Consider the following 26,484-nt stretch of genomic DNA (forward strand, 5'->3'; position numbering starts at 1 on the left):
CATTGGTGAGATCAGTCTGACTGGGGCTCTTGCTAATTGTCTTTTTTCCAGGTTGTCAAGACAATTGGTCTGCGAGAGGTCTGGTTTTTTGGACTTCAGTATCAAGACACCAAGGGCTTCTCAACATGGCTGAAATTGAACAAAAAGGTATGTTTGTTTCAAGATTTCACTCTTGCTTATTCACGTTTCTGGGAGTGCAGAGTCAAATTCAGTCTCTGTACTTCTGTCAGGGTTCTGTTCTTGCCTATCTGTGCACCTGAAGTACTATGAGATTAGCAAGTTGGTGTTGTGGTGTCCACATACCCCCTCCCCAAGATATAAAGAGTCATGGTGCCCGACCTGGTCTTCCTACATATATAGTTCTGTTTGTTTTCTGGCCAGATCTGTTATCCTTCCTTGTAACATGTTGATGTGGTGCTCACTGTGAGCATCTTAGTTGGAGAGGAACCTGGAAAGTAACTTATCTAGCACTGATCGTAACTACTGGCCTGTCATAATTTCTGTGGGGAGAAGTGATAAGGTTTTTAGCAGTAAGTAATTGAAAATCCTTACTTTTCTGCCCACGAGCTACTTCATTGGAAAGGAGAAATTTTTTTTCTAGTCTATGCTTGTATTCTTGTTTGTAAACCTGCTCCCCTTCACTTGGTACACAGGCTATAAAATCTGCTAACTCTGTTCCAGGTAACAGCGCAGGATGTACGCAAAGAAAGCCCCTTGCTTTTCAAATTCCGTGCCAAGTTCTACCCAGAAGATGTGGCAGAGGAGCTGATTCAGGACATCACACAGCGCCTTTTCTTCCTCCAAGTGAAGGAGGCAATTCTGAATGATGACATTTATTGTCCTCCAGAAACAGCCGTTCTTCTGGCTTCTTATGCCGTCCAGTCCAAATATGGAGACTTCAACAAAGAGGTGCACAAGTCTGGCTATCTTGCTAGTGACAAACTGCTCCCACAGAGGTAAGTGAATAGTCTTAGACCTTTTCTGCCTTAAAAGGTTTGGGTTGTGTTTTTTTTTTTTTTTTTTTTTTTTTTTTTTTTTTTTTTTTTTTTTTTTTTTTTTTTTTTTTTTTTTTTTTTTTTTTTTTTTTTTTTTTTTTTTTTTTTTTTTTTTTTTTTTTTTTTTTTTTTTTTTTTTTTTTTTTTTTTTTTTTTTTTTTTTTTTTTGTTTTGTTTTTTTTTTTCAGTGTAGGAGGTGTTTTGATTGATTTGATAAAATAAAGCCTGGTGCCTCTTTGAGGATTCAGATTAGTATACATTTAATTAGGAGCTTTAATCTTAATTATCCTATTGCTACTCTGAAACTTTAACCAGAAGTAGTGAGAGAAGCTCCAAAACAAAAAAATATGCTACAAGGAGAAGTACAACTGAATGAAACCTGTCATTTGTCAAAAGTCTTAATATTGACCATTGTGTCTCTATCTAGCCCTATAATAAAACTGTATTTGCTAGAATATCTTTGGGGGGGGAGCTGTGATGCCAATGGAGTATTTACTGAAGCATTATTACAGAGTGATGTTACTGTGTGTGTATGTAAATGCACTGTTTGGTCTTCAACATCCTGTATACTCTTTCTAGGGTTTTGGAGCAGCACAAGCTTAACAAGGACCAGTGGGAGGAGAGGATCCAGGTGTGGCATGAGGAACATCGAGGAATGATTAGGTAACTGATGCAGTATAAAACTGCTGTGTTGAAAGTCGTGTGAAATATGTTAGTGTGTAATGTATGAATGCATACAAAAATTTGTGGCTTGCTTTAGGCTGTTACCATTCTTCAGGTAATTTGCTCAGAATAACTAGGTTCATGTGCTTCTGTCCTTGCTGGTCCACATCAGCTGGCTGTTCTTAGTAAAGAAGACTGAGTTTGCAGCGTGTTTAATTATTTACTAGGGTGATGCTTAGAACCTTTGCCAGCTTGTTGCTGCTCTGTCCTTATAGGAAGATAGCACCTTCTTGCTCTAATGACTTATAGACTCAGAATATCTGCTTTCTTTTTACATGCTGCAGAGAAGATGCTGTCTTGGAGTACCTGAAAATTGCACAGGATCTGGAAATGTATGGTGTGAACTACTTCAGCATTAAGAACAAGAAGGGCTCTGAACTCTGGCTAGGTGTAGATGCTCTTGGACTAAACATTTATGAACAGAATGATAGGTAACAAACTCCCTCTCTTTATCATTGCATTCAGCTCCTTTCTAATATAAAGGCATTCAAAATTAATCTCTTCTGGAATTCAGGTCTTTAAGTAAACTGCACAATTCCTGTATCATTCTTGGCTGTGCTTTTGACATTGACAGAATAATTAATAAAATATGCTTCTTTGGACCAACAAATACAAGAAATTGTCAAATCTTATCAAGCTAAGTTTTACTTGTATCCCCAGTCTTCCTGCCATAGATGCACTTTCCAGTTCTGTTTTCCATTTAAAAAACCAAAGCAGGGTTGAAAAATTGCTTCTTATATTTGTAGTTCATCTGCATGACTAATTTTGTTTGCTGATTTCAGTTAACATAAGATCACTGAAATATGAGGGTAGATTTGGTAGAATTTTGAGCTTTATATTTTAAGTTAAAAATTTTGAATGACTTCAGGCTCACTTATTTCTTTTTACTTCCCATTTCTTCAGGCTAACACCGAAAATTGGATTCCCTTGGAGTGAGATCCGAAATATCTCATTCAATGACAAGAAATTTGTTATCAAGCCTATTGACAAGAAAGCACCAGTAAGAAGCAACATTCAAATGAAACTTTTAGCATTTTAGCTGAATGATCTGTTTTGGTTTTCATCAATAGTGTCAATGCTAATGTAAGCAGGGAAATCTGGTCATAAGGTTTAATACCTTTTCTGGCATAATACAAGATGTTATACTTGATGTGGCTGGTCAGGCACTGCATAACTAAGTTGGAAGAAAGGTAGGAGAAGCCACAGTCGCAGTGTGCCTGGTGAACCAGCCCTGCTGGTGTTTGGAATGGAATGGTGATGCTGTTGCTGTGTGCTTGGCACTAGGGGTGTGTCACAGTGAAACCCAGCACACTGGAATGACACGCTGGGTGCTTCTGACCTGTGTCGGTTTGTCAGTTTGAAATCCATTCCTGAAAGAAAAGTGTCTAACTGCCACCACCAAGTCTACAGTTAGACAATTATTCTTAACAATTAGACATTGCTGGCAGTTCTAGAAAGCTTGAGGTTTGGGAGCATATTGCATCCAGAGGGGATTCTTAGGCTGAAAGAACAGGTCTAATGTTGCCTTTTTCTTGTCCCAAGGACTTTGTATTCTATGCCCCTCGGTTACGGATTAACAAACGAATCTTGGCCCTTTGCATGGGGAACCATGAGCTCTACATGCGCAGACGTAAACCAGACACCATTGAGGTGCAGCAGATGAAAGCACAGGCTCGGGAAGAGAAACATCAGAAACAGATGGAGAGGTTGGTAGGGTTCTGAGTAACCTGGACTTGATCGATCACTGCACAAGTAGCATCATGTGCTAGATAAATGGCTGGCATGCCTTAATCTGCTTGAACCAAAAATAGAACAGATTGATTTCTGCTTCAGTAGATCTAATGGGGTTGAAGGTAATGGCACTCATCACAAATAGGACTCACCGTTACTTTCTTGGATTTAAAGATTCGTCCATCCATTTAATGGGACTAACACATATTTTGAAATATGGATATTTCCTTTATAACATTGCTATTATGAACTTTTTGTTGAGATGAATGCCAGCAGAGCTTTATATTTTTGCCCACTCATCATATGAATACTGCAATGCACATCTCTTGTGTGTGCTCTTGGCTTTATTAGGAAGTGCTCCAATCTGGGTAATAGTTTTAAATTACATTGTGACTTCCTTCCATTAGAGCCCTGCTGGAGAATGAGAAGAAGAAGAGGGAGTTGGCAGAAAAGGAGAAGGAGAAGATTGAACGTGAGAAGGAGGAGCTAATGGAGAGACTCAAGCAAATTGAGGAGCAAACCAAGAAAGCTCAGCAAGGTAACATGAAATCTTCCGGTATTTCTTTAGATGCATAATCTGAGTAAGAAGGGTTCAAACAGTAAAGCTATGAGCATCTCTGAGCCATGTGTCTCTCCAGTATTGTGTGCTGACTGGTGTTAGGGCCCTGGTTTAGCCTCCTGAAGCTGAAGGGAAGCCCTCTGTATGCAGTTGCTGAGAAAGGATTTGCATTAAAGAAATAGATGGCAGACAGGATGCCTCTCTGGTAGAGGGAGTACCTTGCTGTTTTTCCTGTCCTGGCTGGAAGCTTTATCCCAGGATATCTGTAGAAGAAGGAGTCAAAAAATGTAGCAGGGATCATGCCAGACAGTACTGTGGTGATTACTGTCTAATTGCTTGGCTGGAGTTACTGTGGTGTTGCCTAAGTGAAATGCTGGATGCTTCTCCGCCCTTAAGAATGTAATTTTGGGATGAGTGCTTCCACACAAATGAACTGGGATTGGAACAGGCCTGGCTCTTAGTCTTCCAGCTCCAGTTACAATGTGAAGGAGAGGAAAGGGGATTGCTCCCATCTCTCCTTTACCTGTTCCTCTGAAGGAAAACCCTTCAGAGGGTGGGCATGAGGGCATTTTCCTCTTCTCCTGCCATTCTTTACTTGATCTGTCTTGCAACGTGCTCCCCTATTCTTTCAGAACTGGAAGAACAGACCCGCAGAGCTATGGAGCTGGAACAGGAGAGAAAACGAGCTCTGGAGGAAGCAGAGAAACTGGCTAAAGAACGCAGAGAAGCTGAAGAGGCAAAGGAGGCCCTATTGAAAGCATCCCATGATCAACAAAAGACCCAGGAACAGCTGGTAAGTCAGTGAGCTGAAAATCCAGTAGGGAAAATAGTGAAAGGGGGAACATCCAAGCTCTTGATGCAAACCAGGCTATGAATATAGTGAGGAAGCACTGTATTTATAAGTTCTTTAATTTTTAGTCTCAAGCAGATGGCCATATGTGTAAATACAAGTGTATTTGTACAGTAGATTTGTAGTGCCTTTTGCCCTTTTTATGTGATGGTATGAGTGTAGAGCTCACTGATTGCTTTCCCTGGTTTGGATTCAAAGAATTGAGTTCTGTAACTCTTTTTGGAGGAGAAGGGAAAAAACCCAACCCAACAACCAAGAAAACCCCAACCCACAATGAAATGCAAAACTTTCTTGGATTCCTTTCCTCTTGCATCATAAAGATATTGGTGGAATTGAAGTTAACAGGAAGGCTTTCTTCTCATTGGAAAGACGTTAGATATAGTGGTTTGATTCAGGACTTGGACAAAATGCTTCATTTAGCAAGTACTTTTGGTATTGTTCTCACTAAAAGCCTTTCTTCTGCAGGCTGCTGAGATGGCAGAACTCACAGCTAGGATCACACAGCTGGAGCTGGCCAGGCAGAAGAAAGAGAGTGAGGCCCAGGAGTGGCAGCAGAAGGTAAAGTAGAATCTGAGCAAATGGGAGTGCTTTTTGTGGAATTGCTCTTCATTCTGGGTTGTGATCTAAACAACTGCACTAGATTCCACACTAGACTGAACATTTGCAAGCTTGAAGCTGTTGTAAATACCCACCTTTTGGTTTTCTTGGTGGAATGGGTGACTTATTATAACTCCTTGTAGCAATATTATGACTAATTAGACCTGTAGCTCATTTTTCATTTGTTGTAACCATTCTTTGAATTTCTTAAGTGTTACCCAGCGAAACTTTTGCAAATGATGGTGGATGAGTAGCTTTGGAACATATCCCTTCTGAGGTGCAAGGTTTCTGGTAACAACACCGAGTGGTGCTTCTGTGAGAAGTCTCAGACACTCAGTAGTATACTGACCGACTCACTGTGGCATGCCCTACTGCAGGCACAGATGGTGCAGGAGGATCTAGAGAAGACCAAAGAGGAGTTGAAGACTGCCATGAGCACCCCTCATGTCACTGAACCCATGCACTCTGAGAATGAGCATGATGATGAGCAGGATGAGAATGCAGCAGAGGCCAGTGCTGAGTTGCGGTCAGAGGCCACCATTAAGGACCGCAGTGAGGAGGAGCGCACCACTGAAGCAGAGAAGAATGAGCGAGTCCAGAAACACTTGAAGGTAAAAAGTTGGCAGCAGAGAGTATGAGTGTCTGGGTGCTGCTTCTTTTTTCTCAACACTAATTGCAGCTGGGAGGTATTACTGTTATTTAAAAAATGAAGGGAGAAGTGGGGAAGAGAGGATCATGATCTCGCCAGGATAGCTGCTTAACTATTGAGTAGAGAGGCAGATCTGGTCTCCTGGCACTTGACTGCTATTTCACTGGGACTAGTGAAGTATTTTTGAAGCAGTGCCAACAAGCAGCATCTGTCAGACATAGTGTGCATTGTGTGAGTATTGCCAGCCATCTGACAGCTGTTTATAGCCTTGGCTGCAATGAATCAAAGAACTTGGTCTGGTTCGTGTCAAGAAGCTGTCTCTAACTCTTGTGTCTGGGTTGCATTGCAAAACCCTGGGAGTAGGCTCCTAGAGCTCAGCATGGAGAGAGCAGTACTTGACCGTCTTCTTGTAATGAACTCCAGTGTTCTGGTGTTGAATTCCAAGCATTTTGTTTGCTGCTTGACTTGCATCACGCTTTGCTTGTTCTTCATCGTGCTATGGTGGTTACACAGACACCTTATCTTCTACAGCAAATTTCTTTTCTGGTAGAAAGCTAGTAATTTCTCAGATTCTGCAAGATGCTTCTGTTGTCTTTAGGGATCTCTCTACTTGACAATTCTTTTAAAGTACATACGTTGGAGACAGTCTTTCTTACTGTGCTAAGAAAGGATAAGCAGGGTGACAGATTGCCTGATGTTTTCTACCTTCATATGTTAGGGAGAAGTATTAACAGCTTTCACAAAATAACAGAACTGTTCAGGTTAGAGGCCCCACTTCCTTGCTCAAGCAAAGTCAGTTAGAGCAGGTTGACCGGAATTGAATACATGTGGCTTGTCTGTTTCCCATCTCTGTTGGTACTGAATCTTTAGGGGGATCAGAAGAAAGCTGCTTGTCCAGCTTTGAGTCTCTGGCTTGTGCTAACCTGTTGCTGTCTATTTCCCCTTCTCCAAAGGCTCTCTCCTCAGAGCTGGCAAATGCTCGGGATGAAACCAAGAAGACAGCAAATGACATGATCCACGCTGAGAACATGCGTCTGGGCCGAGACAAGTACAAGACGCTCCGTCAGATTCGTCAGGGTAACACCAAGCAGCGCATTGATGAGTTTGAGTCCATGTAAACTCTCCCCTGTACCTGCTGCCCTGCACTCTCTTCTCCCCTCTTTCCCAGCCTCTCCCATCATTCGCTCATAATTGTGCTATGCTGGAACCACTACAGAAGAGTGACCATGGTCTTATTTATCAAGTTTTGGGCAAATGCCGGAGTTAAGCAACAGAAGAAAGAATAGTATTTGCATCTTCCTGGGGTGGCGTGAGAAAGCAAACATGTATTGGAGCTAATCTGAAATTTTTTTGGCTTGGGGCAGACTCACTGTGTTGGATTTGGTGTTGCTCACTGAGGGGGCTGTGTTGCTGTCCTCTCCCTTGGTGGGGGGAGGCCAGGAGATACTTGTGCTGCATTACGTACAGTCAAGGGCTGACAGTCTGACACTGCCTTCCTACTAACCGGCACAAGCTTCAGGATTAATCTTAGTAGCCAGGATCTGAATTTCTGACTTAATGCAGGGTCTGAATCGTGTAGTTGAGAAGGGAAGACTGGAGGTTAGGAAGAATGATTGGAGGTAAAATATGGATTTTCTTTCTAAAAGACCAAAGCTTTTGTCCTACAAATATAAGCAGACCAAATGGATTCTGTGGTGTTCCTGGTGGTATTACCTTTTGTTGCTTAATGATGGAATTTTGAATTTCCTAATTATGAGGAGGCCTTTGGAATATTTCCACTGACGCAGTGTGGTTTAGAGCCTCAAATTCGCTGCTTTTTGACTCTGGTAAATGGCTTTGTTCACCATCATTTGTCTGACTTGAATGTAACCAGTGAGGCAGAGATAGCTGAAGTACATAGCCTTCCTTTTTGGTTTTACCAATGAAAACCTGAAGTGGGAGGTAGAAATGTAAAAGAGTAAAAATTCCTGTAGCAGTGTTTTCTCTTGCTGAACCAATACTTTTCTAGTTAAGTGAACATGATTTCAGGGTTTTCCATAAGAGGCCTTTTTAGCACATCATTGGTGCCTTATGACTGTGTGTAGATCTACTGTAGCTCAGATGTCTTTAGTTTAAACTAGATGCAGTCATAAAAAGTAATCAGCAGCTGGGGACCAAAAACTATTCTCATATCTGGGTCATGTACAGGACTGCATCTGTCTTCCTGGCTTCAAGCAGCGTTTGAGGGGAGAGGATCTTGCGACACTTGCCCAATTGCTGCCTTAATCCTCACTGTCATTCTACCAGATCCGTGGCTCAAGTGCTTTTCCTTCCCGAGAAGGATGCTTTGATCTTTTGTAGCTTTGAGAACAGGAGGCTCTGTCTCTTAGAAACAGGACCCAAGTGGTTATGAGACTGGTCCTGAGAGCCACTTGTGCCAGTTACTGTCATAATTATCATGTCTGTCATCCAAGCTGTCCATGCTGTAGCTACCCAGAATCTTCCCTACTATTTATGGGGAGGAAATAGCCATGTATGCTCAGGACTGAATTGGATTTTTGCCTTGATCCTTGCTAAAAGCAGCTGTTAAACTTCAGGAGAGGCCTTGTAAAAATGGATTCCACCTAAAGTGAAGTCCTCCTTTGTTATGCCTTCCTTGGATTAGCCTGTCCCTATAGGAAGTCACCAGGTTAGCCTGTGATTTATTTTCTTGCCTAGCACGATCCCAAATCTTGTGACTTGCTCGGTTTTGTGGATTCTCCCTTTTTATGATATCACTGCTAATGGTGACAGAAGGGAAACATCTGAAAGCTGGAATATTTTCAGCTACCTGCTGTATAGGAAGAGGTAAAGGGGGACTGTGCCAAAAAAGAAATGTTCATGATAGTGTTAACAAACTGCAGTATTTACCCAGGAATTCCTTGGGTTGCTGGAAACAACCTCACCAGTGCTGTATTTTATTTTTTGGAAGCAATGCAAGTCTGTGTGGAGATCCATACAAACACCAACCAACCTCTGTTGGAAGCAACATGATGAGCTATGTTCCTAAACATCCAGATGTGTCATGTAGGAGCTCCCTGCTCTCCCCTGGACATAGCATGCTTTTGGGTAGGCACGTGACATGGCAAGCTTTTTGTTGGCCGAGAACACATCCCTCAGTACTTTGGAAGTCCCAAATGAATGATTGCTGGTAAATTGTCAGACCTGATTTGTGTATTTCTGTACTGAAGGTCATTGACACTCACTCTGCGTGAGTCTTATTACTGGGGAACAGACAATTTTTACACTTCTGTTTTGGTGCTTAAAAGCTGGTTCTCAGTACTTCTGCTCTGTCCATGGTGACTATTGATGCATTTGGGGGAGAAGAGCCTTTATTACATTTTAACAGTTTCCTAACAAGCTGATGTATGGTGCCTGGAATAAGTGTTCAAATAATAAACCAGTAAACCTTTTCTGCTTTGATGGGTCACACAACACTGCTGAGCTCATGTATTATGATGTTGGCATGACTTTGTTTATAGGGTTTTTTAAACGTTCTATTCCACACGGTCCAATATAGGAATAGAACGGCTTGTGCCAAGTGAGTCCACCTAACTCTTTGTAGTTGTTTCAGCCCTGCCACCTTCTTAACCAGTATTATATTCCAGTGGTATCTAATGATATTTGATTTCAATACTTCTAGCTATGCACAATTAGAAAATATTAGTCAAGGGATGGAGGATATGTTTATAGTCCTCCTTCCTGTGGAAATGTATACTGTATTGTAAAGAAATGATATTTTGCAAGAAAACTAAGAAGCTTTCAGTATTATGGTGAGATTTGTAGGCACATTTTTTTATTTGTTAGAATACAATAAATAGTTCTTCTTCTTCTCCCTGTTCCAGTTGAATTGGATATCTACTCCTCCTGGGGGTGGGGGGAGGGAAGTATTTTATCTAATGTTTGCTTGGCTTATTTTTTCTTGTTTTATTTTTTGTTGTTGCTGTAAATTATGTTGAAGGTTTTTGACCAATTTTTTTCTGGATTATAATAAAACATCAATTCCTTAAGGTTGTGGAGTAATTCATGAGTTTATGTGCTTATCTGCAGAGAGAACCTTGATATTAAGGCTTTTTTTTTTCCTGTTTGGAGGAGTTGTTAAAATCTATACCTTGTTCTTCCTGAAGTGCCAATAAAGTTCAGAGAAATTCAGCAGATTGTGTCTGGCTGGTTACTTAAGGCTTTCTTTGAGCCTAGTGCTGTGCCTCCTAGCTGGGCAGGTCTGCTCTACGGTGCTCAGAGATCAGCCTGGTAGCTCTCTCGCAAATAACGAGCTTATACTTGCACTCTGAAAAGCAACTGATTGAATAACAGCCCTTTCCCCCTCCCCACCCCTTCGAGCAGTCTGACTGGAGCCAGTACTGGAGTTCACATTTCTTTGTGGAGACACTGAGTATAAATCTTCAGCTCCCAAATGGACGTGTTGGATGGAGGGGGAAGTGCTGCTGTTACTGAGTGCCCACTGTGCCAAATGTGCATCCACCATTAGGTCAGTGTGGAGAGGGTGGATGGGCCTTGGTGCTGCTGCTTGCTCTGACACCCTGTGAGGTCTGTCCTACCATCACCCTGGACTGGGAGTTTCAGCACAGTTTGCTTTGCAGCTGCCTTGCCATGGCTGTCTCTGTGTTTCCCAGTGTCTCAGGATGGGCTCTGGCAATGGCAGAGCAAGAGTGCTGCCACTGCTAAGCTAATGACCTGTGTGGTCTTTATTTGCAGCTCCTTTCTTTGTGATCGTGAAGAGTGACCACGCAGAACCTCTGCGTTATGGTTGCTGCACTGCAGAATAAGGTGGAGATTTCACTGGAACATGCTGGTGCTCAGAGATCTGGTGCTGAGGGAGAAACCTGAGCTTGTCTATAAACAAAATGAAGTGTAGAGCAATGGAGACTTCTGTGATCCCCACGAGGCATGGCTTGGATCCAGTTTTGATAGGTGAGGGGCTTTTTTTTTCCTTCCAGGATTCAGAAAACATGAACACTGGAGGAATTGCATGTCTTCTTCAATGCTGCTGCAGCCTTCAAGTGAGGGTTGCACTAGTCTGGAAAGGGTGATCTCACCAATGGCGCTAATGCTTTTTCTCGTCCTTGCTTTTCAATGGACACTACCTTAGAGACTTAAGAGGCTTTGTAATTCTCCCTTTAGCTATATCTGTATTCAGTTTGTCTTTGAAGAAATGGAAGTGCAAAGCATTAAAGGCTGAAGACTGCTTCTGTACAACACCATGGTGTTAAAAAAAACCCAGACTATCCTATTCTTCTAGTCTGCTGTAAGGCATTTTGTAGTTTAGAGTCAGAAATTTGTATTTAACCTCTAGTTTGTGTGGACAGTTTCTGTTGGATTTGCTGGTCTCTCTGATATATTTCAGAACCAGTTTAGGCTATACCTACATATGTTGGGGCCCAGCTGCTTTTGTCTGTAGGACAGGGGTAGTCTAGAGCATAAAAGGCTCTCAGAAGAGCAGGGAACCAGAAACACTGTCTTTTTATAGGCTGTGCAGTGTTGCTTTATTAAACAGAGCAATTTACTAACAACTCTAAAGAAAAACCAAAGTGTAAAATTTTTATTGAGATCAATCTGTTTGGTGGACTAATCCATGTGGCCTAAGATGCACTGACTCTGAGTAGGACACAGTGACTGTAGAAATTAGACTGATAGCTTCTTCCTTCTCTTGTTTGTTTTTTTGAAGGCATGGAATTGCAAGGGTATGATCTCCAAATTCTGATTTATTTTGATGCAGACAAGTCCTTCAGGGACTTCTGCAGGTAGATGAGAAGCTTATTGGTTGGTTGTTCAGGCTAACGTGTTTCGAGGGAAGCTTGAGCATTTTTCCAGCATCCAAGGCTTGATAATGCAATGTACAGAGTAAGTTATGATAATTGTAGGCAGTTGTATGGCAGCTGCTTGAACATCTACAAAGGCTGACTGCCTCCAATGAGAGTGTAGAACACCTGAGGTATGGCTTTTTTGCCCTGTACAATCAGTGTGACTGTTCTGGTCCATGCCAGCTTTGCATCTCTACATAACTCAGTCTTGGCCATACAGTCTAAATATCTTATACCAAGGGTGTAATCAATCAGAGCATGTAATAACTGGCAGAGAGCAGTATAATTATTCTGCCACGGATGTCAACCTATAACTGCTGCATAGCCATAGTCAAGTTGATGCAACATGTGATGTTAAACTATTTTTCTGCAAGTGAGACATTATCTGTAAGAAAATACCCCATCCCTAGAAATGTTCTAGTTCAGGTTGGATGAGGCCCTGAGCAACCTGATCTAGTGAGTGGCATCTCTGCCCATGACCAGGGGATTGTAACTAGATGATCTTTCAACCCAAGGCATTCCATGAAAAAGTATCTGGGCCTCAATACATGAAATGTTAGGCTGAGGCTGGTTTTTGTCTTTCAGGTTTGCAGCTCTAAGTGCAGTTTGTAGACAAGGGAGCAGGTCCTCGTGTCTGAACAATGACTAAATGAACATCTAGTGCCAGATTACAGTCTCTGAACATTACTAGTAACATTAAGATGAAGTTTTTCAGGATAGATGGCATGATGAGGTGGGTATAGCAAAAAGTGGAGGGAAGAATGAGGAGGAGACATTAGAGTAATGCTGAAAATGCAAAAAGTAATACTTATGCTCCTGGAAGGGACTGTATGTCCATCTTCTGGTCAGAATGCACTTGCTCTGAGCAGGTGTTAATACACAGCTTTCTGATGAGCAGAGCCAGTTGAAAAATTACAAGCACCCATGATTGCTATTCCTTGTGGTTGTGCATTATCCGTTAGAGAAATGCAAGCTGAGGTTGATCTTGAGTCACCAAGACTGACTGAAGGGGGTGTGAAATACACTGCTCTTGAGCTGGGAGGTCATGGTGAAGGCTGTCTGTACCCCACATACCACAGTATTGCTCTCCCATCCATCTTTGAATCATCCTTGACTGGATGCTTGAAGGAGAACCATCTGCAAATGAAGGTCTTAGCTGGGGCACTTTAAGTTCTTAGTGGCCTTCACTCAGCTAGGCAGCAGCTGCGCTGCTGGAGGTGGCTGCTGTCTAGAAGCCCTGTTGTGAATTCACTGTGCTTCCTTGTTGCTGTGTTAGCTCATCTCTAATTGCGATTCTGCCCTCCTGCTTCCAGTGGTAAAAATCTGACCCTTGCTCCTTTTATTTGTCATTGTCAAGAAGGTTGCTGAACATCTAGAGAAGGGGGTAAGAACAGGAAAACGGTAGATTTGTTTGAGAGAGCTTGTTTGAGAGATGTAGAAACTGAGGCACATTTACAGTTTTCCTTCCTCCAACCTCTGAGGCGGTATCTGTGACCTGAGCCCACTGAGCACTTTGTCCTGGGGCCTACACTCAGTGCATTGCTTTTGAGGCAGCAGCAGCACTGTGTCCCTGGGCTTGTGGGCTTGAAGAAAGTCAAATCAACACAAATTGTCCTGTTTGCTTTTATTAGGAGCTTGCTCTGGAACAGGACGGCTGGTTGATGGGCTTTTGTATTGGCAGTGGGGAAGGGGAATTTTAGTTCTGTTCAGTGCTTTAGTTCTGTGTGAGCAAGCAGCCTGTTATCTGCTTCCCTACAGGAGTATTTGTGAGGCAGTGGGCTTGTTAGGAGGGGAGGCTGTTCTTGCTTTTCCAGTTAATGAAGGCTGCCTTCTGGAAGCCTTCATTATTCTTGGGTCTGTGTGCCTGCTGCTCTGACTACAATTCCTGAGACTTCACCCATGGGAACAGCATGGGCTTGCGTCTATCTACAACTGAATTGCATGGGCGGTGACTGAGCCAAGGCAGCTCTGCTTTCTGGCAAGGAACTCTAACAGTGGTCAGAGGAGGTATGTCAGAAGTCCAAGTGTGCTTCCAGCTGTGGAGGGCTGCAAAGGTGTTACGTAACTTCTGGTTGGATCAGGGCACTGCTGATTTCAGTGTTTACTACTTGTGCAGAAAGGTGGAGTTAATGGCAACTCAGATGTGTTTTGGACATTTGCATGAGAATCCCTAGACTGGGGGGAGGATTACCAATTTATTTGGAGTGTGGTGCAGAAAATACTGGACAGTATTTCAAGCCAGAAAACCACTTCCCTCTTAGCATCTGCCAACACATGTCTGGATGTGTAGGCACAGCACTGACAGAGCATGGCCTGGTGGTTAGAAACTGGGTAGGGGAGGAAATGAGCCCACATGCACTGCTGGGAACTTAGCTTCTGCCAAATCTTACATGAAACAGAGCTAAAGACTCTCTTCAGCTGTGTCTGGCCTGCTCATAAAGTATGTGCTGACCTATTAAGCATCATTTTGAGGTTTTTTTTAAAGCACTGGGTTTTTGGCTTAGCTGATTTTGCTGGTTGTTCGGTTTGGGTTGTTTTTTGTTGGTGGGTTTGTTTTTTGTGGGAGGGGTGGTTATTTGCAAAGCTTTCTATTTTTGTGTCCTGGGTTAAATGAATACTGTTTTACTCTGGAAAGGTTGTATTTACTTCTAGGCTTGCTGCCAGATAGAATGGAGGGAAAAGAAGATCTTGCTTCTCTTCTTTCCCAGCATTTCAAAGACCTTAGAAGAGGCTATCCAAAATCCATAAGGGCCTGATTTTCTCCTACCCCACTGGGATTGTTCTTGCTTTCATCAGGCGACAGCAGTCCCCTTTGCTGCACCTCACCTCCCTTCTCAAACCTGACTTCCCTCTCTTCCATCAGGCGACATTGACCTGTCACTTGCTGTGCTCTGAGTTCCTGGCAAGGAGCGAGGTCAGTGCCAGGCAAACACACAAATGTCCTTGCTGTGGAAACTCCTGCGTATATATCCAGTGTATCTCTCAATTCAAGGTTTGCTGGAGAGATAAGACACTTTCTGGTTTGCTTGTATGCGCTGTGGCCCCTTTCTTTGCATCCCTCTTGGCAAGCCTTGCTTTCCTTCAGTGGAAAATGTCAAACAGAGCTGGGCTGCCTGCTGCATCTCTGTAGTGCCTGAAAAACAAAGGCAGAAGTGGTCAGAATCTCTCAGTGGTTCTAAATTCAGGGGTGAGATGCAGCCCAAGAATTTGGGTTTGAAGGCTGAAGTTCTCAGGGCAGCTTGTAGGAGATAGAAACCCACTCGGAAAGCTGACCTGAAAGTGAGGGGCCACAGAGCAGGGCCACTGGCCAGAGCTGCGTTCAGCTAAAACAAACCACGGCCCTCCCTGCCAGCTCTGCTCTGTGATACGAGCGTGGGGAGGGAAGCCTTTGAAGGACATTCTGCGAGTGATTTGAAATGAGGAATTCTTACCTTAACTGTTTTTGAGGGGTGAAATAACAGAGAAGTCCCAGTGATTCTGGGCATGGCTGGGCCATCTAATGTGCACCCATGCTTGCTATCCCTGCTTCAGCATTATGCCACTGCCCTGCTGCTCTCAGGAAGATGCTGTGGTGACCTCTCAGTAGATGGCAGCTCTCACTGACTGGGACTGGGGGTAGAACTTACTTTGAATTAAAGTCCTAGTGATACTCAGTGGTTCATCCCACCCTCCCTGCGCTCAGAGCTGCTGACCTGAACAAAACCTGAAGGGCAAATCCTGCAGCAGGAAAAAAAGAAAAGCATTTGTATTCTGAGCTGGGACTAGCATGAGGGTGCTGTTAGGCTGTGAGAGCCTGTGGCCAAGTTTATGACATATTGAGCTGGGAAGTGTCACCCATGTCCAGCAAAAGGAGTGAGGCTTTGGTCAGTGATGTCCTGCAAATACAACTCCACATTTTCTCAGTTCATGTCCCTTCATGTGTGTATCACGGTGTGGGAGCACAACTGCCTGGCCTGCCCTCAGTAAACAGTGGGAGGTGGAAAGAAATAATTCTATGTACTCCTCTACCAGGTGCAAAGTGACAGGTGATTTTAGAAATATGATTTCCTCTGAAGAATGTTTTTTTTTTTCTTGTTTAATCCTTTATGAATTGTCCATGGGTCTCTCCACTGGGCCTGAGGGGTGTGTTTGAATGCTTGAACACTTGCCTTTGAAACTGTTGGACTGAAGAATGGATTTCCATCCCAGCTTATAGAAAATTCTAGAAAATAGTTGCATTCCTTAATGTCTTTAATGCTTTTTTTTTTATTTTTTTTTCCAGAAAGCTTAAGCATCCCTTTCCAACCTGAAAGCTTTGGGTGAAAAAGTTTTATTTTGGGGTGAAACCCCAGAACTTTCTACTTATCTTCAGAACTGTGAATCCACTGTGTGTGTGTGTGTGTGTGTGTGTTGTTTAGGGGGACATTTGCTATCCAGTTCTCACGCTGTAGTTTCTTTCCCCTGTACCAATTGATTAGAGAGTCCAGTATTTAAGTTTTTTTCTTATACTGGCTACTAATATGTTACTGCATTAAAAAAACTTGATTAAAGCAGACATCCTACCAAATGGTGAGCTGGTAATTTGGTATTAGGGACAATTCAGGCTCTTGAAGTAAGAGCTGTTCCCAAACTCCAATGAAACTGTCTCTGCTGCTGCAGTTTTAGTCCTCTTGGACAAATAATTGATTTACCTGGAGAGGAGGGTAGACTATACCAGTGACAGTGTTTCTGGGAATAAATTAGTTTTCTTCTACAGAAGGCTTACTAGTATGAAGTATCAGAGTGAAATGAATGCTACTTCTTTGTGCCTTTATGGTACTTTTCAGCAGAGAGTTTGGCAAATGAGCTAAATGTGCTTGCTTCTCACCACCATCATGCAAAGTAAGTGAATATTCACATTTCAGAGGTAGGAGCCTGCAGTATTGGGAAAGGCAGCGATGTGGCTGGGTGCCATCATGTCATTAGCAGAATTCATTAGTCTTACTTTCACCCCTTGCTGTAGGAACTGGCTTGCCCCTCTCCTCAAGGCAGCAACCATTAGGGCTCCTGATGCCCTCTTCCAGCCCTCAGCTTGTAACCCCTTTTATGATCAGATATTACAATGAATATTGCTCCTGAACTGGGATTTAGTTCTGGTTCCTAAAAGGGAAGTCTAATGCAGAGCAAGATGAGCATTGCTCAGGAACTGGTATGTAGAGGTGGTGTTCATATTACTGTTCTTCACCCATGCCCTGATGGGCTGGACTGCAGCAAGATCCTTTGGTCCATCCTTCTTTCCTGCTTCCCCTCCTTCTTCCCTCCCTCCACCCCCAGGGAGGCTGTCCTACTTTTTTCTGTTTTTCTTTCTTTCCTTTTGTTCCCTCTCTCAGATGTACTTATAAGCTTTTAATCTGGCTGTCCTTGCAACAAACGACAGTCCAGGAGACACAGGGAGGGACTCAAAGCAGCATGATAGCTCAAGGCTTCCTGGGGCTCATGCGGCCCTTGCGAAGTGGACTGAATGTGAGCAAAATTCACTTTATTTATCTCAGTGGGGTGACTGAGCAGCATCACAACCCAGCAAAGTGGTGGTCAGAAAGAGGCTTCAGCTCCACGCACAGGCTCCAGGATCCCCCCGGGGAGTCAAGGTGAGTCAAATGCTGACAGTGCCTTACTGCATCTGAAGGGACAGACATGCACCCCTGCCTTGCCCTGCAAAAGGGAGAGGAGAGAGGCCAGCATAGCCATGGCCTGTGGGAGGTAGTGGACGAGGCCACCACCTGAGGTGAGCAGATGCTGATGGGTGGTGCCACAACCAACCTGCCCCTGGAGCTTTGGGGACCTGTCTGAGGGGTGTTGCCCCTTGCCCCCGGAGTTGTGGGGGCCACAGCTAGTGGCCTGGATCCAGCTCATGAAAGTGACAACGTGGCATAAGAGTCCTTTGGCCCCTGCGGCCCAGACACCAGCCTCTGAGAAGGGGGACAGTGGGCAAGGTGTGTTGGGCAGCTTGGCCATCAGCCTGCTATGTTCCTGCTGTGGGGAAGCTGGGATGACCGCAGAGTTTCTCTGGGAATTGCGAGTTCTCTTGTGTTTCTAGTCCCCTCTGCTGTAGGGGCAGAGCAGGAGGGGGATAATGTCTGCAGCTCCTTGGGGTGTGACTGAGCTGTTGTGCCTTGCTGATGCCTGTGCTGGACTTCATCAGGGAGATCAGGTGCTTGGCTGCTAGGGACAACTCCGGGTGCAAGGGTCTCTGCCAGCCCATGCCTCCAGTGTCCTGCCTGGCTCCTGGGACCAGGGGCTTGTGCTGGACTTTACTAGACTGCTTGCTTGGGATGGGATGCACAGTCTGTCGTGAATACTGAGCTTGATTTGAACTCTGTGGCAAAAATGCTTCAGAAGCGCATGTTCAGAATTGTTTTTAAATGCATTTGATCCCTGCCAGGGTGGAGGGCTCCTGACTGGTCACCTGAAAGGGCAGAGTTGAGTTAAGAGGCCTGGCTGACACAGCCCCTTTGGAGGCAGCCCCGAGAAGGCTGGACATTCCTCAAGATAGAAATCTTCAAGGTGCAGGAGCCAACTGCCCTCCTGTGCTGAAGGGCTGAGGAGGGGCTGTGGGCACATAGCACTCTTCTGTATTTCCACAGCAGGAACTATGGCAGGCTACCTGCCAGCCTTTCCTCTCTCTATTCTTTAGGGATAGTTCAGAAGGAGATTGCAAAATAAAGGAATTTCTTTTTTATTGCAAAATAAAGGAATGAAAGGAATTTCTTTCTATTTGGTTTGTGCTTTATGAAGTTATCTCTGGCAGTACTTGTAGGCATCTTGGTGCTTTGTATGGCCTTGGAAAGTATCTTCTAGGGAAAATATTGATCGGGAGAAGAATCACTTTGTTGAAACCCCTTCACTAGCTTTCTTTGTCACAGAAAGCTTGAGATTTTATTTTTTAAAAGGGAATAATCAGTTGTCGTGCATTGAACTTGCATTGCTGAGTTTGTCACATCCCGGTAAGATCTTTCCAAAGCTCTGACCGTGTGTCCTGTGATGCCATTCTAAAATAGTTCAGCCTAAATGAAGCAAAACTTAGTCTAATCAGTTTTGATTTTCTTTTTTTTTAATCCTCATTCAAAATTACTTAACAAAATGTAAAAGGAATTTTTTCATAGTTTCAGAAACACTAATAAACAAATTCAAAAGTAAATAAAAACTAAAAGCTGCAGACTTTGTTTCTAGTCTTGGGCACCCAAAAGCAGAGGTCCTCCAGAGGAGACTTGAGCCTTGGACTGATTTGAGGGATATGAAGCCAAGGAGACCAGTGAGTCTGTGGGAGGTGACTGAACCGAAAAGTTAAAATGGGGAGTCATTGGGCTGGGTTTATGCCCCCAACAGAGGCACCTACACTGAGAATGCAGACAAACAGCTCAAATGTTCCTTTCAGCTAGCAGAGAGAGAGAGAAGCTGCTTGCAGGTGCTCTCTGCATCATGGTCAGGAGTGCTTGGCATCATCCCTGCCCTGGAGAAGAGTGAACTGCTGTGCCCAGGCTCATCCAGAGTCACATGAGGGGTCTGGCAATAGCACCTGGACTTCCTTGTGCCTAAGTGGGCTGTCCCTTGTACCCTGTGTGCTGTCCCTGGCTGCAGCTTGGCTGTCTTGGGGCTCGTGTAACTGGCAGGAACAGTCAAAGCAAGGTTGTATCTCAGACGAACTGCGGGGAACTAGATTTGTGGGAGGCTGGTGCAGAGATTCTCATGGGACTGATGTTGACTGAAGCTCTAGGTGCCTCAGAGATAACAGGAATTAAGTTTTCTGTTAAAAAAAGTGTGGGCAGCTTTGGGATTCTTGGCTTCAGCACTCTCTGCAGGCAGTCAGCTTTATTATCCTGTTGAAGAATCCATTCAGTTGCAGCACTAAGTGAAATTTTATCACTTTACCATTTCTATTGTGTAACAAATGACTTCACCCATAAATTTAAACCAAACATTGGCCAGAGACCTGCTTGTTTGTCATAGAAATGGAATAAATCAATCTGATCCACCAAAATATGAAGAGGGTTGTTTTAGTTTGTTTTATTTTGACATTTGAGAACTACTTTTTAAATTGCTTATTTACAAAGAAATATCTGCAGGCGTCTTTATGAAGGAGACTGAAATGTCTTAACAATGTTTTCTGGCTGTTTGGTTTTGGAAACAGGGTGGTCCTGCATAGCTGTGTGTGATTGCAACGTGACCTTTCCTTTTTACAGGTGGGGAAACTCTTCCCTCCGCAGCACGGCCCTGTGCCAACTTCACAGCTGTTTGCATAACCAGAGGACCCTGATTATGTTAGTTAGTCTACACTAACAGCTCAGGCATCTTTTGCAGCTGAAGCCCGTGGAAAAACAGGAAGCTGGCCTCCTGGGATGAAAGTACCGTGGTTCCTGTGTCCTGCTCCTGCTAGCTGAATCAAAGCACAACTGCAAACAAAAGAGCAGAGAAGGCGAAAAATACCATTTCATCTCTTCTTCACTTCCAACTTTTGATGGAATATGGGAATTGACTTTGAATTTTTTGCTTCTAAAGTCTTGTTGATGAAGTCCACATCTTAATGTATCCTTACTGACTTAGAGATGAACTGCACTGATTTGCCAGCAGCTAAATAGAATTAGAGCTGGATGGTCATTCATTGTGACTTACATGAAGCAGAATGAAGAAGACCTGCAAAGTTGAAAGAGGAGAGAGAGAACATTTCTTCCCCTTTTCTCATTACATTTTTACAGGAATTCTTTCCTGTCTCGTATCCAGCTGGATACATCCCCTGTATTCCACCTCTGCCTCCTGTGAGTTAAGAGCGAGCAAAGGAAATTGTTTAAAGTTGATCCTTATATATTTGTGCCTAACATTAGAAGCAAATCAGCAGAAATCTCCACATTCTTTATTTTCCTTGCCACAGAGCAGAGAGGGGTTGAGCAGGCAGGGTCTTTCCAACTGCTGGTGTTGCTATCACAGGTACAGTTCCCATTTAACCAATTCCTCCTCCCAGTCTGTGACTTCCCAAGAGGGCACCTGCTACTGAGGAGCGTAGGCACTATAGCGATTCCTCAGCTGACAATTATGCTGTAACATGTGACCTGGGGCTATGACAGTTTGTATTTGGTGGGAATTGCAAACCCAGTGTGAAAAATCAGTAGATAACATTAGAAATTCTCACAGCTCTGAGCCATGTTTGCCATTTGTCTCACTGGCCTCAGGGCTTCCAGAAGAAGTGTTACCAAGCTTTATCCCAGCACTTGTATTAGAAGAAGCTGGGTGTTGCTTCACTCAGTCTTGTGTAAGTGAGAAAAATCAGGGGACTGTGAGCTTGGCCAGTCCTCACTGCAAAATTTGCTCCAGTTTCAAGGCTTTGTTTGCCAGAAATGAGAGCAGCAAAGCCACAGGGCAGCACTGATACTGATAACTTTGGAGTTACCAGAGCTGGGGGAGGCAGAGATGGACCTCTACAGGAATCTGGATGAATGGTGTGTGTTGTCAGCCTGATGGAAGAGTAGAGAGCGGGCACAGCTTCTGCCACTGGAGAATGCCCTGGGCTTTGGGGCAATTGGTACTTGGGGAGTGCCACACAGAGTTACTGGGCAAAAGGCCCCACTACCTCCAAGGTGCTGCCCTCTTTCAGCACAACAGATGAGACCTTTGCATAACTCCTTCTTCTAAGTGATCGTTTGGGTATGTACACTAAGAAAAAACAGTTTGCTCATGTGCTTCCCCTGGCAAATATAACACAGTCTCAGAATGTACTGCCTTGGTGAGGAATCCCTGACACCATTGTCAGAGTGGTAGCCTTCTCCACACTGGTGTGAGAGCCTGGTCTGGAGGAGATGAAATAGGTCCTGTTTTCCTCTTATTTATAAATCTCACAAGCTATCAAAAGAACTGGCAAATTCTTCTGAGTGAGGATGACATCAGTTCAGAGGAGGTTACTCAGCCCAGGAGCTCTGTAAGTTGGGGATGGGCATGTCTTGTCACAAGAAGGCTCCCTGTGATGGAGTTCAGGAAAGAAGTGGGCACTTCACTGAAGAAAAAGCAGCAGAAGAGGAACAGTCACAAGTAATCTCCTTTGGAAAGGAATGGGGGAAAAAACCACGAATGACAACAGCCCTTCTTGCACGATTAGTATCTGATCTGAGCACTTTGCTTGTTAGTACATCATTCTATCCAGGCTTTAGCATCCCAGGCCCAGGACTTGCAAGTGCTTTGCCTGCCTAACATGCTCCCTCTGCCAGTCTGCCCAAGCAGAAGCAGCAGGTGCAGAGCATCTGTACTTTTTCATGCTCAGATAGACATTTATTCTGAGTGATGTTTGATAAAGTGGGAAATATTTTGGGGCAACTCAGACTTGCCTACCACTGAGAACTGTTAATTTGAATGTTTTCTGAGGTCCATGGTGTAATCCTTTGAGAAAGTGTTGTATGCATGTTTCCCTTGTCTCTAGTGCCATGTCTCTAGTGCTCAGCCAAAACCCCTCAACTGTGGGCGTGCAGGAAAGGGTGGAGTCCTGATTTTTGCAAACTTGTTTTACAGCTCCACAGGTCAGGTGACGGTGCATTTTATAAATCGGGATGGAGAGCGACTTACAACCACAGCCAAAGAAGGGGAGAGTTTGCTAGAAGTGGCAGTCAATCAAAACTTGGCCATTGATGGATTTGGTAGGTATTGCAGAAGGATATATGTGTGCGCTCTAAGGACCAGTGGGTACTTGGGAATAGTGCAACTGTACATATGCCACTGTTCTGCTGAGGCCATAAAGCAAGCTTCCCTTCCCCAAAAGCTGCTTGCTGGGTGGCTTACCATGCTGAGATGGCAGTGTGACTTCACAGTCACCACTGGCATTCTAGCAGCCTCTGTCAGTGTGTTTGACTGGTTAGAGCTGATATACAAACTTGAAAACTGATTGTGATCCTCCCAGAGAAGAGGCAGGCTGAAATCTGCATCTGTCTGTTGTGTTTTCTGGCATCTCTTTTGACATGTTCCAGATCTGCTAAAGGACCTTTTCTCACACTGTTCCTGAAGATGGTCTCTCTCATGCTTGTTTTTCCTGATTTGCTGTCATTCCCTCGTTTCTCCACCAGGTGCATGTGAAGGAACATTAGCCTGCTCCACTTGTCACCTCATCTTTGACAAGGACACCTTCCAAAAGCTTGATGCTGTCTCAGATGAAGAGCTGGACATGCTAGACTTGGCGTATGGACTCACTGAGACGTAAGCCTCCCTGCTGATCGCAGTAGATCCTCAAGCCTCTGAGGCAGATTCAGCACGTGGCGCCACTTTCCAAGGGGACAGGGCTTGTTCTATATTACAGTTCGTGAACTGCTTTCTCTTGGGGCACAGGAGATCTTTAACAGGAGCTTTAGTGAAAACCCATCCTGGACCAGACGTCCCAGTGTGGGTGGGGAATTTCTCCCTTTTCTGTGGGAAGAGATGAGCCTCACTTCATGTTTTCTTCTCAGATCACGCCTTGGCTGCCAGGTATACGTTAAGAAGTCAATGGATGGTCTGACGGTGCGGGTCCCCATGGATGCATCAGACATCAGGAGTCAGATGGAGATTGGAAAGCAAAGCAAACAGTAACTGGAAATGACTCCTGCACAGCTCACATCCTCATTTAGGTGTGGCAGGGTACTTTGCTTTTGGTTGACAAAATTGCTTTTTGTGGCTGGTTTGCAGTAGGCCATAGAGTTCTGATTTAGTATAAAATGCCTTATTTAAACAAGTTTTAATGCTTAATAGGGTCTTTGGTACATGTTTTAAGTGCTAAAATGCTCTGCTGTATGCAACTGGACTAAAGTGTATGGCTTTTTATTCCCCTGAGTGGGTGTCAGTAAACATCTGTACTGTATGTGACTCGCCCTGTCCTTGGAAATTTAAGAATTCTGCTATTATGAGTAACTTCTCAGAATTTTCCAAGGCTTGGCTCTTTAAAAGTGGAGCAGATTTTTCCCAATAGGGGAAGCTTAAGAAGAGCTAGCTGTTCACAGGTCAGTGTACTGATGGGCTTGATGATGAAGGTGGCTTGAGTTTGGTCAGCAAGAGCATAGTGATAAGACTCGCATGCTGACTGTTCCTGAAAGCGGGAACCAATTCTATGAACTTGAGATGTTGCAGGTCCTTGAATCGTTCTGTTCCAGGATCAGTCACTGTCTCCAAATATTAAATTTTCCCATTGCTGTACTACTGCACATGTCAAATAAAATTCTAATAAAGAGGCTTTTAGACTTTTGAGATGTGCTTTTCTGGTACCACGAGCCTGGCTGGAATAGAATGAGCTGAATGGAAATTTGGTGGGGTGGATTAAGCACAGCATTACCAGCCGGTTAAAGGCAGTGAATGCCCTGTTCCACTCCTCAATGGTGTGGCCTCACCTTGAGTCCTGTGTGCAATTTTGAGCACCACAATATGAAAAAAGACATGAATCTATTAGAGAGTTTCCAGAGCAGGGCCATGAGGATGCTGAAGGGTCTGGAGGGGCCATACAAGGAGCAGCTGAGGGCACTTGGTTTGTTCAGCTGGAGGAGATTGAAATCACACCTCACTGTGGTCTTCACCATCCTCCTGAGGAGAAGCAGAGGGGCGCCTACCAATCTTTGCTCTCTGTGACCAGTGACAGGACTCGAGGGAACGGCTGGAGTTGTGTCAGGGTAGGTTTAGGTTGGATATTAGAAAAGGGGGGTTCGGGCACTGAACAGGCTCCCCAGGGCAGTGGACATGGCCCCAAGGCTGCCAGAGCTCAAGGAGTGTTTGGACAATGCTCTCAGACACATGGTAGGATTTTGGGGTGGCCTGTGCGGGGCCAGGAGTTGGACTAGCTGATCCTGATGGGTCCCTCGCAGCTCACGATATTCCATGATTCCACGATTCCGTGATTGTCTGGAATGTCGGTGGGTGGGGCTGCGGTGGCGGCACTGGGGCGCCGGCAGGTCCCGTTACCGGAGCCGCGGTCAGTGTCTGAGGGTCTCTGCATCTCCGTGCCTTCTGACTGCTGACAACGGCCCTGCCCTCGGCGTGGCCCGGGGTACCTGCTGATGAGTGATACTCTGTAAATCCCCACAGTAGGCTTTGACTTCTTCTCTGGTCCTTCATGCAAAAACTGGTACAAAATTTTATCCCTGTTCAAATTTTATTCTTAGCAGAAGGCTACCTGCAGGGGAGATTTCCTGGCATGGGCCAGCACAAGGCCAATCCTTCCCCAGGGTAGCCCTGTGCTTTGTCATACGGTAGAAAACTCCTCTAGCCTGTGCCTATTTCTCCCAAACCTCTTCTCCTCCAACTCATCCCAGGTTTACTGTAACAAAGCAAAAAGAATAAAAATGGATTAAACGAAAGCACTAAACCCACCACTTTCAGTACCACTTCAAGTCTGTCCCTACTCCTGGTGTCCCCTTGCAAAGCTGAGGTGATGTGGAGCTTTGCAGTCCCACTCCTCAACCCCTATCTCATAGTGAGCTTGAAGTTGGAGCCCAGGCTGCAACTGGCAAGTGCCAGCTCTCTGCACCCACACAGCAGGATGGCAAGGGAGGGAGCAGCTGCTGGCTCAGAAGGGTTGAGTGACTTGTGTTTGTTTTCAGAGTGTGGGTGACCTTCGAAGAAAGAGTTTCTAGGACAAGCTGTTAAGCTTTCAAGTGCAGGGAGTCAAAGTATTCCATGCTACTCTTTGGCAGGGCTGTCACTCAAGGGTGCCATGGGATAGCAGAGAGGCCTTTGCACAAAGGAGCTACCTGCAAAGGACTGCGGGAGGATATGTCTTTGGACACTAGCTTTCCTGCCTGTTGGAATGTCAGAAATAGGACTGAGAAGGTTAAAATAAGCCACAGTTGCCCCGGGCATGTTTCTGTCAGCCTGCAGGATAAGAAAACAAATCATACATGCTGAGCAGAAATAAGAAGAGGCTGAACTACATGAGTCATTTCTCTTCCAGGCAAATGAGTTGGACTTGTATGGCTTTGGTCTATATTGGGAACAGGCATTGAAGGCTCCTCACTTCCTGGATGGCAACCATGAGACATGACTTCCCGAGTGACTGTCTCCAGTCAGGCAGTGAGTAGGATTTTCAGTATGTGTGAGGCCAACTTGGTCTAAATCTCTCTGTTTGATCTGAGAAAGGGCAGAGAAATAAGGGAAACCTATTTGTGTCTCAGAGCTCTACAATAAGGGAAACTGTGGCTTTTCTGGGGCAGAAAGCCAACCAATCAGTTGAGTATTTGGTATTTCTTGTTATGAGCAAGCTGGGTGCTGTGGAACTTTTTTAAGACTGGTCTCTCAGAGTTGTATTATTGCCTGGCTCATGAAAAAGGAGTGCTGCAGATTTCCACGCCCAGAAGTGTGGTTTGTGCTACATTTTACAGGATTTTGTTTCATTTTAAATATAGAAAAATGATCACTAGAGGGCTGGGTTAGAGCAGCTAACCAGGGAACTGCACCCATATTAGCCAGCCTTGAGGCAAGGCAAAATGTGTGTTTTGCCCTGCTTGTCTCAGTGTTTCTAAAAATAAATTTCTTTTTAACTTGCTTGTAATTCTTTTAGGTGATGCAAATTGTGAGCTCTTAGTCTGCATTTG

General features: G+C 44.4%; 3 protein-coding genes across 3 annotated transcripts in view; 2 read left to right on the plus strand and 1 right to left on the minus strand.

Annotated features, from left to right (window-relative positions):
- Positions 1-10,274, plus strand: part of MSN (moesin) — a 42,570-nt gene extending 32,296 nt beyond the window's left edge. Inside the window, exons 3-13 of the mRNA XM_027903220.1 lie at positions 52-147; positions 682-956; positions 1,575-1,658; positions 2,003-2,149; positions 2,622-2,718; positions 3,261-3,424; positions 3,857-3,987; positions 4,641-4,801; positions 5,324-5,416; positions 5,833-6,066; positions 7,058-10,274. Of these exons, the coding sequence (XP_027759021.1) occupies positions 52-147; positions 682-956; positions 1,575-1,658; positions 2,003-2,149; positions 2,622-2,718; positions 3,261-3,424; positions 3,857-3,987; positions 4,641-4,801; positions 5,324-5,416; positions 5,833-6,066; positions 7,058-7,222 (1,647 nt within the window). The 3' untranslated portion in view covers positions 7,223-10,274. The remainder of the gene's footprint in view (positions 1-51; positions 148-681; positions 957-1,574; positions 1,659-2,002; positions 2,150-2,621; positions 2,719-3,260; positions 3,425-3,856; positions 3,988-4,640; positions 4,802-5,323; positions 5,417-5,832; positions 6,067-7,057) is intronic.
- A 6,983-nt stretch (positions 10,275-17,257) lies between these two features.
- On the plus strand, positions 17,258-24,135 carry LOC114067643 (adrenodoxin-like). Its single transcript, XM_027903224.1, has 4 exons — positions 17,258-17,550; positions 22,454-22,578; positions 23,002-23,131; positions 23,380-24,135. The coding sequence occupies exons 1-4, from the start codon at positions 17,372-17,374 to the stop codon at positions 23,498-23,500; spliced, it is 555 nt and encodes a 184-aa protein (XP_027759025.1). The 5' UTR covers positions 17,258-17,371; the 3' UTR covers positions 23,501-24,135.
- The window catches only part of LOC114067642 (rho GTPase-activating protein 20-like), a 37,277-nt gene continuing 30,912 nt past the window's right edge, over positions 20,120-26,484 (minus strand). Inside the window, exon 16 of the transcript XR_003573436.1 lies at positions 20,120-20,132. The gene's annotated coding sequence lies outside the window, so the exon portion shown is untranslated. The remainder of the gene's footprint in view (positions 20,133-26,484) is intronic.

The sequence above is a fragment of the Empidonax traillii genome, unplaced genomic scaffold (genome assembly GCF_003031625.1).
Source record: "Empidonax traillii isolate 1590-97213 ecotype Southwest subspecies unplaced genomic scaffold, ASM303162v1 scaffold945:size354297, whole genome shotgun sequence".
Classification (NCBI taxonomy): domain Eukaryota; kingdom Metazoa; phylum Chordata; class Aves; order Passeriformes; family Tyrannidae; genus Empidonax; species Empidonax traillii.